This window comes from Pterocles gutturalis, unplaced genomic scaffold, assembly GCF_000699245.1.
Source record: "Pterocles gutturalis isolate BGI_N339 unplaced genomic scaffold, ASM69924v1 scaffold34153, whole genome shotgun sequence".
In the NCBI taxonomy this organism is placed as follows: Eukaryota; Metazoa; Chordata; class Aves; order Pterocliformes; family Pteroclidae; genus Pterocles; species Pterocles gutturalis.
This window is the reverse complement of record NW_010126761.1, coordinates 1-12,582: the sequence shown is the minus strand read 5'-3', so window position 1 is coordinate 12,582 and position 12,582 is coordinate 1. Positions and strand designations below refer to the sequence as shown.

At 40.3% G+C, this 12,582-nt stretch overlaps 1 protein-coding gene across 1 annotated transcript; it reads left to right on the top strand.

The window, feature by feature from the left end:
• Positions 1 to 581: 581 nt before the first annotated feature.
• Positions 582 to 12,498, top strand: LOC104465869 (GRAM domain-containing protein 1C-like; the record flags this gene model as incomplete). The annotated part of the gene is made up of 5 exons (XM_010079083.1): positions 582 to 666; positions 4,163 to 4,266; positions 6,034 to 6,129; positions 7,327 to 7,407; positions 12,266 to 12,498. Coding segments are annotated over 5 exons (599 nt in total), but the record flags the coding sequence as incomplete, so codon positions are not given.
• Between the last annotated feature and the right edge of the window lie 84 nt (positions 12,499 to 12,582).

Here is a 12,582-nt window from a genome sequence, read left to right as displayed (position 1 = left end):
GAGCAGGCATGTTAGTTTATAAGAATAAGGAGTTAAAGTCCATCAAGATTAATCTTTTTTGCTGTGAGTTTACTGGCCAATTTGAATCTTAAGTGAACCATAGGCAGTGATCTTTTTAAGTATGGGCTGAAATGTAGAACAGGCCAGGAAATCAATGTTCTATGTTGTGTCCTTGTGTCCAGCTAGTGGCCTGCACGAGGACTTGATCTGTTCTTGTTACCTCCTGTGTGTTGGTGTCGCTGCCTCTTTATTTAGTCTGTGCTAGAAGACTTAGCCCTGGAAGGGGCTCTCAAGTCCTCCTGAGCAGAGCAGGTTGCCATCATACCACTGTAATGCCTTGTAATTAGCATCTGGCCTGATATAGGGAACAGTTTGAACCATCATATCCTAAATACTGGAAGCACACTGTTACATAAGCAAGCATAAAGTTACAGTGATGATCACATTTAGATACCACCTATTCTTTATTACTCTTTTGATGTACACTTGTTCATGAGGATAAAATTACGGATCGAGTATGAAGACAGTTGCTGTCTGAAAATAAGTCTGTTTACTTAACCTTTTCCTGTTCTTTGTTGCAGCTCTCAAGTTCTACTTACAAATATAGGAACGAGGAATTCAAGAGACAGTTTTCTCATCTGCCAGACTCGGAGAGACTCATAGTAGGTAAGCTGTAATCACACCAAGAGTGCTTGTCTTCTGGGTGATAACTCCAGATTGCAGCAGTGACAAGGGGGTTTTTTATGGCAAATTCTAACTACAGCTGATACCTTCCTATTCTTCTGTCTCTGAACTAGCATCGAATACCTTAATGGAAAAGTCAGGTCCATACTCTTCTCCTGTACTGCCTGCTTTGTGAGAAAAGACAGATTCCTTTTGGGGGTTCAGAAGTGAAAGAGAGGATACAGAATCTTCTACTTCATCTGGATATGGGATGAGAGCCTCTTCCTGTCTTCTCCTGCTACTGCGTTTTTAGTGGGTTTTTAGGCAAAACCCTTCTTGATAGCAGTGGAGATGTGACTGTCCGACAGCTGTTAGCTGACAAGCTGGAAAGAAGAGTCACTGTGCAGGGTCAGGGTGAGCACTGAGCACAAACTCAACATATGTGCATTGACAGGCTTGTGTGATGTAAGTGCAAGAAGAACAGAGGTAGAGTTAAATCCCGAGAGTACTGGATTTGTTTTATGTTCTTTCCAGCACAGACAACCAACTTGGTACCTCTTGCAGTGTCATAACCATTTATTTTCTATCCTGTGAGTGTCTTGAGCCATCTATTTTATTTTGAAGAGGCAACTATTTATGGCGGAGTTGGTTGCTGTGGATGTTGGGGGAGGCAGGAATGATTCCATAGTTGAAATGGTTTGATACTTGGATGCAAAGGATGTTGCATCAGTGATTCTGTTATGTAGGTAGCTCATCTTTAGCAGAAGCATTTCCCTTACTCCCTGGGACTAAGCCTAGACCCTTGCCCTAGGCAATTGATTAATGTGACTTCTGGGACTGAGTGACACAGGGAGTGCTTGTAATTTAAAAGACTTTTCAGAGACAAGTGACAGCTATGTGGTATGAGGACATAAAATTCAGTATTTAAGTATGTAATTCCCATCAGCCATCGTAGGAGATAATTGGAAGACACAAACCAATCTTCCTTTTATCCTGACTTATAACGCTGTGCACTTGTATAGATTTGTCAACATGGTATATTGAGGGTAGATAAAAATGTTTTTAAGCTCTGACTCCCTGTTTTGCTCACCATCAAAATTCAAAGAAGGCAAACTTATAACCTCCTTTGTAAGCAGTTATGCACCTTATTTCTTCCCTCTTTTGTCCCTTGCCATGCAGGTAAGCCTGCCTGTGCTGCCCAAGCATTGTGTAACGAATACACTGTCTAAAAATTGGATGGTGTTTTTATACAAAGCAGCATTGTGACTGTTTAAAGTTTGCCTCTCATCTTATGCAAGCTTTAAGGAAGTGAATATTGAGAGGCTGTCAGGATATGCTTGCAGCATGTAAAGTTCCTTCCAGGTTAACGGAGAGAAATTAGAGCTTTCGCTTGCACAGAAACAGTTAAATCCCTGTATTCTTTTCCAGCCTCAGAAGGAGGCAGTTATCCTCTGAAATGCCTTCTGCATTTTAAAAATACTCTAGTTCAGTACAGAAGTAAAACAGAAGTAAATGGATACTACTTCAAAGCATTGTTTTGATGTTTCTCCTTACACAGGATTGATGTAGAAAGCCATGGAGCAAACACTGAAGCACAGTTTCAGTGAACAGACTGCCTAGGACATGCAGAAAGGCTTAGTAATGGGTTAATATCAACGGTATAGCACTTGCTCCATCAGAAGTCATTATGTTATATACATTTCTTTTAATGACAAAAAAGCTGTTCTCCTTTGGAAGGACTTTCTGCATCCTCCAAGCAAAGAGCTCTTCCTCTGTTTGATGCAGAGAAACTTATCACAGGCTTTACAGTGCTCAAAGAAGCAATTACTTGCTGCTGTTCATTAAAAGAACTGTAATTGCTCCTGTTCTTAACTTAGATGTTAAAAAAAAAAAGCAACTATTCCACTGTAATGAGCACTGTGTATAAAGATTATATGGAATATAATTCTTGTCTTATAATGAAAGAGAAATGACTTAGACTTTCGAAATGGGAGTTTAAAGAAGTGACACTAACTTCGATTTGTCTGAAAATGTTTACAAGCAGCATCTTAATTTAGTGGATCTGAAGACTTAGAAGGAGAAATGTTAATCTCTTCCTTTTGTTTTGATATTCTCTTTTGTGTAGGTAGGTCATGGTGGTGTTGCTCATCACTTGCCCAGTGCTCCAGTATTTGTAGATCTGAATCCCTTTCCCTGCCCCACACATAGAAGTCAATTGCAAAATTCTTGGTAATGCTTTCCTCAAGTCCTTAACCTCAAACTCCCACTGCCTTCCTGTTCCCAGCATTTTGGTATTTGACATCTCTTCGAACATGCACTTGCAACTTATTGGTTTGGATTTCTTGAAGTTTATGTAATTCTGTTTGCGGTTACGTCTCCAAGGGCTTGTATACATGCCTCATGCTTGTTGCAAGAAACTTTATTTCCACTTGATTATTTGAGGGGAAACCCCAAGAGAATTTAAAAAATTAATATTAAAAGCTTCTGTAGATGCAGACTTACCCTGAAGTTAGGATGATGAGGAACTCCTGAACCTCTTGATACTTGAACAAGAACTGTGCTCATCTTCTTGTTGTATGCATAATCACAATTCTGTCTCACACAATACCAGATACAATGCTTTTCAAAATAACAAAACTCATTGATACCTCTATAGTTAAAATCATTAACATCCTGCATGAATAAGTATATTCTGCATATTTTCTATACATAAAGTAATGTTCTTTGTGTTGGTGCTTTCAAAAGGGGTTTGTGTTAACTTTCCAGCAGTGGTACTTCTACAAATTCCTTTTGTTTGAATCTTCAGGCTCTGAAATTATGAAAGCTCTCTGAGAGGTTTTTAAAAAAAGTGCAACCAAATCCTCTGCTCTTGTTCTTAATTAGCAGGTATCTGATGATGGTTAATTGCATTCTAGATGAAATCTGTTTCTCAATAGGGATGTTTCAGCCAGAGGCAGTATCATAATAAAAATGACAGCTTCTGAAAATATCTGCTGCCTGAAGAACTGGATAGCTTCAAGCTGCCTTTTAGTGTCTCACTCTGCAGATAGTTTTAGTTAGTGATAGGATCTGTTTTGTGAAAAATTATCTTGCTACAACGTAAGAACTACTGTTATGTAGGAGTTGACAGTATAACGTGTTATACTATAGAATGTTTGTGTATACTGTTGTTTAGGTGCTTTGAAGTTTGACTTATGAATACTGCTCCCATGTATGCCTGATCTTGGCTGATACCTCTGAAAATACAGGATAGTGCACAGGGGAGTGATGCATGGATTGCCATCCTCATACAGATACTTCCATCAGCTCTGGCTTTGGGGTGTTCCCTCAGCAATGGTCTGGATGCAACCCAGTACAAGTCTGCCTTCACAAACTTTTGCTGTGTGAAGAAATGGCTTTTTATTTGTATTGTAATATGCTTGTCTCATTTTAAGTTAACAGGTTTGGTTCAACTGAGCTGCAATAAGTAAGTAAACTTGCTCTTGCTCTCTGTACACAGATTATGCCTGTGCACTCCAGAAGGATATCCTGCTGCAAGGACGCTTGTATCTCTCAGAAAATTGGCTCTGTTTCCACAGCAACATTTTCCGATGGGAGACCACAGTAAGATTGCTTAGCTCTCTTGAATCCCAGCTCTTCTTTGTCCTGTACAATCAGGATATAAGAGTCCCTCAGATCTTATCCTGTCAATCTCATGCTAGTAACTTTGTGCTGAAAGGAAAGAGCCTGCATCCCTGACTGGAAATGCAGATCTGTTGCTCTGTAAAATGAGGTTAGCATTGGAGACATGTGAATGCTGAAGTAAGCCTGTTCAGTCAGTCATTCAGCACAGGAAGGAGTTCAGGAGTTATGCTAAAGCTGATCTTTTACATTTCTGGATGATGACTTGCCTTTCCTCACTGAGGAGAGTTGCTCTATGAAGCAATGTAACACATCATGTTCTCCTGTAAGACCAGGAGCATGATACAGTACATGGTGTTGCCCTGTTCAAGAGCTCTCCGCATTGAACCTTAGTTGCTTTAGTCTCAAATTCGCATATCAGCATCTTAGAGCTGAAGAGAATCCGTAAACGACCTCTGCAAGTTCTTATATTGTGATCTGTATCTTCTGAACAGTATGAGGAAAAGTAGAGAGCCAACATGTCACAAATATCTATTTCTGTCAAACTAGATTAATGAGTTAAAATTTTTCATTCAAGCAGTTGTTGCATCTGCTGTAGAAATAGGATGAGGCAGTGAATGAGAAAAGGAATAGTTAATAGGTGGTGGAGGTGTGTTAAAATGTTCTGCAGCTGTGAGACTGCTCATACCTTAAGTTAATCTCTTAAATTCTACTATGTATGCTCTGAAGTACACAGGACAGACAACAAATAGCTTGTGTACTTAAGACAATGAAGGGGTGTAGAAATGCTTAACTGAAAACCAAGCTTAATTTCATCAGATGGATTTGATGGTTGAATGTTTCTTATTGAATACCTGAGATTTAAAAAAACCCACCTTTCGAAATGACACCTTTGAATTCAAAGAGTCTTCTTTCAATCAAAACAGTATACATTGTGGTATCCTGTTCCTGCTTGTGTAGCAGGGTGATACCTTAAGCAATATCTTAAGGCAATCTGAGCTCATCAGCTACTACAATGGTAGAGCCAAGTTTTGAGACCTCCTTAGCAGCTGTGCTGGTGCAGAGAGGGAGAGTAAATGGAGGACCTTCTGCACAGACAGGAAAAAGCAAGATCCAACTGTATGTTTTTCCTTTCTTTAAGCTGAATGGCAGCATAGTCTTATCTCCAAGGGAGGGGGTAAAGCTGAATGAAAATGGCTTGTTGCAGCCAGTCAGACCATGTTCTTCTAAACAGAAACATTTCAAGTACTAATATGCAAGAAGAACACAACCAAGCAGGAAGATTTCCTTGTGGTGTCTGGGCTGCAAATAAACTTCAGTGAAAATGGGCTAGATTGCAAACTTCTGTGAGATGACATAGACAAGACAGTATGTTATCTGATCTATGTCCTGCCTTACGTATCGCATATGGATTGGGATTGGCTTTCAAATCTGTGGTTTGCATGTGGTTGGGATTGTGCCTTTAATCCTTGAGCGTTGCTGGAGGAGTGGTAGGAAAGAAGGAACTACTTGCTGCCCTAGTCCTAGTGTGAAAGGAGATTACTCTTCAGTCATCTTAACTTGCTTCTGCTTTGGAGTACTTGCTGTTAAGTTTAGCAAGTGGAGGCAGTAATTGCCTTTGTGATCTCAACTGAACTGCATCCCAGGGTTTGGGGTTAGTTTGGCTATCTCTTGCATGTTCTCTGACTTTGTATTTTTTTAGTCTTAACAGCTGTTTTTTGGTGTCTTACTAAATCTGTTTCTGCTTAGATTTCTATTGCCTTAAAGGATATCACTTTCATGACGAAGGAGAAGACTGCTCGGCTCATTCCAAATGCCATACAAATAGCAACAAAAGGAGAGAAGGTGAAAACTTGTATTTAAATGTTTTTTTCTTTTAAAATGATCATGTCCAGGGCAGAGCACTTGTACTTTTAGATTTGCATGAGTAAATTCCCTGTCAAATCTTTAAATGTGATTGGGAATAGAAGACAGACTTAATGGTTTGTTCCCTGTACATTTGGCTTGATAATTCAACTTCAGTTTGATTGCAGAATCTCCTAGGAGTATTGATGCAGTAGCCAGAAAATAAGGGAGTTTTTGTCCCACTGATTCTCAAAAGGAAAACAGTTTGAAAACTGAAAGTTTAGGGCATGAGTTCAGAATGTGTGTGCTTGAGATCACAAAAATATCAAACTCACTGGATTTAAAGTGCCCCGGGAAGAAAATTGCTGAAAACAGGAGGACTGTGATCTCATGGGTTTCAAGTCATGAAGAAATCTACCCATAGAACATGCAGTTTTATGTGCTGGGAAGCACAGGTTTTGGGTGTGTATTTGGAAAAACTGAAAAGCACAATGCACAATGTTCTTATGTGCAACATACTTCATGATATTTCTGTAAATGCCTTGAAAATAATAATTCTTGGCTGGATACAGAGAATAGCTTTCCAGGGTGAATCTGGAGCTATTCTTTGTGAAGGAACTGTGATTCCTCGTATTTGATTGTTCCCTCTCAATTTATTAAATATTAACTTTCATTATCAAGGAAGATAAACCTCTTTGTTAAACTTTCAAATGGGAAAGACTTTAATACTGCAAATGATGCATTTAGTTTGATATCCTATTTTAATTTCACATCTTCCCCTTTGAAAAGATTAGTAAAAGGAATATGTGGCAGAAGGATGGAAAGGACTGTGACCTGTGAAAAACAGGCATGTGCATCTCTGATTTGTTCCGTCTCCTATTTGGAGAGCGTGAGAGAGATTTAACTGTGTAGTTAGTAGAGGGGGAGCTCTTCCTTTATGCTGAAGGTACAAATGATTGCAATTGAATGCCCAGAAGATCAAGTGTCTTTATATACTGTGTGGATATTGGGGAACTAACTCTTGCTTATTAAAAGTGATTAAAAGTGTGGAGAGTGGGGAATATGAGCCCAGGTTTGTTGAGTGTTAGAGGAGCATACCATTGCTGAAAACCTTAGGATATTCAAAATACAAGGAAATATTCTGGGTTTCTTGAAAATACCTACAAGTGAGCTTTTTGCAACTTATTTTTTCTGCAGTTTTTCTTCACATCATTCAGTGCAAGAGACAGAAGCTACCTCAGTATCTTCCGCTTATGGCAGAATGTGTTGCTGGATAAGGTAAGCTTGTAAGTGCTGGTACCTGTGGTTAAGTAACAAAATAATCTTTTTCTAATGTAAGCAGATGTATCTTTGGAGGATAAGAGACTTTCCTTATGAAATTAGCTTTTTCCTTCTGACACAGGAATCTAATCTGATGTTCTCCTTCAGCACCTTGTACTCTAGATCAGAGATAAACTTCCCATCCTTTCCTTCTCATGCTGCCATCTACAACTGTGTTGTTGATGGAGCATTTTGTCTGTGAAGATAGATTGAATGCTAATCTTCACTACCAACTCAAGCAGATATTACTCAATTGGTGTGCATTTGCTTCACATTTTCAATGGCTAATTTGTGATCAAAAAGGTGAGAGGCTTTTTCAGTGAAAGCTTTTTCCTTTTTAAGGAAAAAGCCAAAAGTCACCTTCTCAGATAAGTTAGCTGAACCTTTGCCAACCACTTCATTATAACTCTCCTGACCTTGAATAAATGCAACAAAGGCAGGTTTTATGATATGGAAGTGTATTTTGACAACTTCTGCTAGCTAGCTTGATTTATACTGCAATTTGTGGACATGTAAGCTAATCTTCTTTCTAAAAATGTACTGACACTTTCGCAGATCATCACTGTAAGTAATGTAATTTTTGTAAACCAATTCCTTCCTTTTTATGGCTCTTGTTGTTTAAATATTTCAACACAGTTGCAATTGAACACTGAAATATCCATATATAACTCTGTGCTACAATGGTGCCCAAAGGCTTAAGGCTGTTCACTACTTATATGTAGTACCCACACAAGGCTTTTTTGTTAGAGTAATTTTAGGTTAGACTAGAGGCACTTTTTGTCAAACAAAAGCTTAAAATAAAGGAAAGTGCTGTTTAGGGCAAAACTAATATTTCCTGCGAATCTCGTATCCCTTGTATACAGTTACTATTTAACTGTAACATCATAACCATCTAGTCTTGAATCCAGCAGTAGCATTGCAAAAACCACAATATACTGTGTCATATTTTAACTGGAATGTGCAACTGGAGTTAAACTTGTTTTCTTTTGTTAGGCAAAGTTTGTCAGGAATAGTAGTTATCTTTTTCAGTTGGTTTGTTTGTGGTGCTGGAAGGTGAATATATGAGCATTCAGGTATACAAACCTATCCAAGGGGCTGCAACAGAGGCAACAAGCTTCTGTGCTGTTCAATATTAGTTTTTCCTGTGCATTTCTACTCTGACACTGAAATGAGTGCCACATTAGGAACAATTTTTCACTTCAGAGCAGTAACTAAAGGATAGATATGACACTAGGAGACATGGACTGCATGTAGATGAGATTAGTTAAGCTGGCAGGTTTTAGGGAGCTTGGGAATGCTCCTGATTCTTTCTTACTATTAGCTCTTTTGCATCCTCACTGAAATATGTTGAAAGATAAGTCTTATGTGAGTTTTTGCTTGGGGTTCTCAGTTGTAAAATGGAGCATTGCATCAAGTGTATGTAGGGCTTTTTAATGTTTGGAGGTACTTACTGAAATAGGATGTCTGTTAGGTTGAGCTCCCACTTCTGCAATGTAGTAGCAACTTCTGGTTCTCTGCTAGAATGTGTTTGAGTTGCCTGTCAGTCTGCTTTAGGATTCTTTACTGCTTAACCAAACTAGATCAAGCTCTAGAGGGGTACTGAGGAGTTGAAAGTAGAAACTGAAGTTGCTAGAGCTGGATCCACTGGCTCTGCTACAATGACAGCTGTCCACGGACCTGCTGCTAAAAAAAAAAAAAGCCATTGTTGTATCCAAGCAGTTACGCTGCTTTCTCCCTACCACCCTATGGCAGGGACAGCATACATTTCAAAGGTATCTTGTACATCTGAGGCTCTGGTATGGTGTGCAGTGCCCTGAGTATGTGAGGCCTGGTGTTTCTGGGCTCCAGTGGTCAAAGGGATCCTGTCAGAATTTTTAAGGCTTGTGACAAAATAAACAAATCTCACTCTGGAACCAATTCCAAAAGGAGCTGGTTTGAATGTTTCCTCTGCAGATAGATAAAGTCTGTAAAGCCTATGGATAACTTTATCTGGAGTGCATCTGCTGGACCTGGAGAGGACATCCAACTGGTAAATTATTAAATAGTCACTCTGGTGTTGTCAGAAGTACAGTTCTGAATGCAGCTGTCCAGCAGTGCTGGTTTGCGCCACCTGATGGTGAATAATCCCCAGTTTGCAGGGTTTTGACCTATGGGATTGGAATTGTATTTGCTTCAAATCATATTTGCACAGAGATCACTTTCAGTCACTGTCTCAGACCTCTTCAGTGCTTCCTAGGCATAGATTTTGTGTTACGAGGTCTCACCACTGAAGAGTGACCTATCTGCTTTACCTGACATACCTTAAGTTTTCACCCTCTGCAGAACTTCTTGCTAGGGTCAGCGTGCCCTTTCCCAGATCTCCATCTTGTGGCCATTCTGCCTTGTGCTGCTTAAATATTGCATGTCCTAGACAGATGAACAAGTAGTCTTCTGTAAAGTCTGTCTTCAAGAAATGACTTACATTGTATAAGGAAAATAGTAAATGGTTATATGCTATATATTCCATTCCTAAGCTTACTTTGGCCATCAAGATGCCTTCCCCCAACTTTGTATCACTGTTCTGACAGGACTCCTGGTCCCCTTAGCTGAGTTGTAATTCTCTAGCTCATAACTTCTCCTTCAGATCTCGCTCAAGAGTACAATACTGTGCATTTGTTGTCCTTCAATTTTGGTTCCTCTGAGAATCAGTGGGTACCTTCCTCTTAAGATGGTCCTTTCTTAGGCTTTCTTTTTTAAATGGCTATGTAAAGACTTTAGTCTTTTGAGGAAAACTTCACTTTTTATCTATTCCTATTGTAAAATGGGCTCAGAGGGAGCCTCTCAGGCTTTCACCTTGCCAATGTTTTTTAAATGCTCCTGGTCAAAGGGGAGGCATCATGGAAAATAAGGAATCATTAATGTAGGTCTGGAAGAGACATGACACCAGTCTTGATAAAACAGATAGCTACTTCTACATCCACTGAGGCTGTCAATAATACATCAGTTTATAAAATCAGCCAAAATTCCTGTTTTGCAATAGGCTTTCCAAATTGCTTAAAGAAGTTTACTAATGGCTGCTATTGACAGTAAGAGCAATGCCATTTATACTTTTGCTTTATTTTCCTAAAGCTTGTGGGTGTCAAGTATCCCTCCAGTTTAAGGGAGAAGGAACAAATTAAAATCTAATTAGGCAGGTCATTCAAATCCCAGACAAACACAGCACTCCTTATTTCTAATGGAACAAGATCTTAACTTAATCAGTCTCAATTCCCATGAGTCCTCTTCCTTAGAGTTGGATTTATTTTCCTATTGTTGTTCTTAAGCTTTGCTGGGTAGAGATTTGCGCCTGTCTCCAGAGACATTGTAGCAGGTAAGTCTAGAGGTGTGAGAAGGGACTAGAATTTCTGATGAGCCAGGCTTTTGTGGCAGACATTTACTAGGGCAGCAGTTCTGCCTTCCCCAACACCTTCTCAGGGAAGGTTGTGAAAAAGATGTATATTTGCACCACTATGTGCAACAAGAGGTGGTGGGGTGTGGTTTTTTTTTGTTTTTTTTTTTTTGGGGGGGGGGGGGGGTTTGGGGTTTTTGGGGGGGTTTTTTTTTTTTTTTTTTTTTTTGAGCTAAGAGGTCTCAGGTTGATTCTGACCTTCATGTTTGGGCAGTTAGAGGGGGAGTTAATGGTTTCCCTCCACTATTCTGTGAAAAAGCAATCGGACATAATTCGATATCAGAGTTGCCTGGTGGAATCGTGCTGTTTGTGGGGGTGGGGGGTCGTCTCTGGAGTAAACCTGTATGGGGTGTCTTGTCCTTCTTTCTGTATCTGTCCATAGAGGGTAAAAACCAGCAGCTTTGCTTATGTCAGTGGTATTCTGTAGTATTGCTTGTGCTGTGTCACCACTTTGTCTCGCTTGAAACAAAGTATGGATGTGTTATGATGCTCCAGGTTGAAAAGACAAAAATGTGTCCCAGCTGCTCCTTGTGGCCTTTGCTTTTGTATACAAAGAGAACTGAGGAAAAAGCCAGGACAGACCCTCACCTTGAGTGGGCAAAGTAATTTGTGTTTAGATTGCAGCCTTTCAAGCTTCAGAGCTTCTCAAACCGTTCTCTCAGAAGCAGAGGTCTGATACAGAAAATTTGTGCCCTTCTTTGCCTTCAGAACTAATCCTTTCTGATACAACAAAGCAAGTCTGGTTTGATCTTGGGCTGTGACCGTTAACAGCTTATTATATCTAACTGAGGAATAATTGAGCAGAGTGCAAGAATCCTGTTTTAGAAGCAGAAGTTGGTAACATTGACTTCACAAAACCACAGGAAACAGCTTTATAGATTCCTAAAATGCATAGCTCAGTTTCTCTGCTTTCCTCAAGCTGTTGAGCTCTCTGTACAAGGGCAGTCTGCTTTGCCCACAGACTGGTGCAGAACGTGGTGGTGAATTTAATTAGCAACATTAGCTATTTCCCAGTTACTTTCTTATGGCTGGAAATAAAGGTGCTGGCAATATTGGGCAACAGAAGTGAAAGTGGATTTGTTTCTGTCCTTTAATTTCTGGTTGAAAGGTGTGCTATCTAAAGAGACACCTCAGTCATATTTTGGAACCATGTAATGCCTACTCCTGTTTTTAGCTATTTGATTAAAACAGCTGTAGGTAGTTGTTTGTGGTTATGCCAAAAGACAGTGTGCCTGAGGAAGTAAGGCAGCTGTATGTTGATGCATGTGTTTTCAGCGCTACATTGCTTTGTAGAACAAACCCCCGTGGCAGAGGGAGGCTGGCATTAGCTCTTATGACCGTTGCTTTCTATGTGTGTGTTTTGTGTTTTCATCCTTACTTTGTCCTCAGTTAGGATTAAATACCTTGAAACTGATCTCTACCAATAGGACGCTTGTGCCAGCTGCTCTCGAAAAACCCCGAAACCTTGTTGTGGTTGAAAAACACCTCTTCGGAGTGGAGGACACCCGTGTCCTGAACCGGGCTGGGTTTGCCCTGACCCTTCCACGCTTTCCCCCTGTTTGCGCGGCAGTGGCTCCCTTGCGGGGGTCCCGCATCGAGCGCGAGGGGGCAGAGGGACCCCCGTGGGTGTCCTGGCGAGGGGGGGACAGGCGCCGTGGCGATGCCCGCGAGAGCCCCGCTCCCCTCGGGACCGGCGGAAAGCGCAG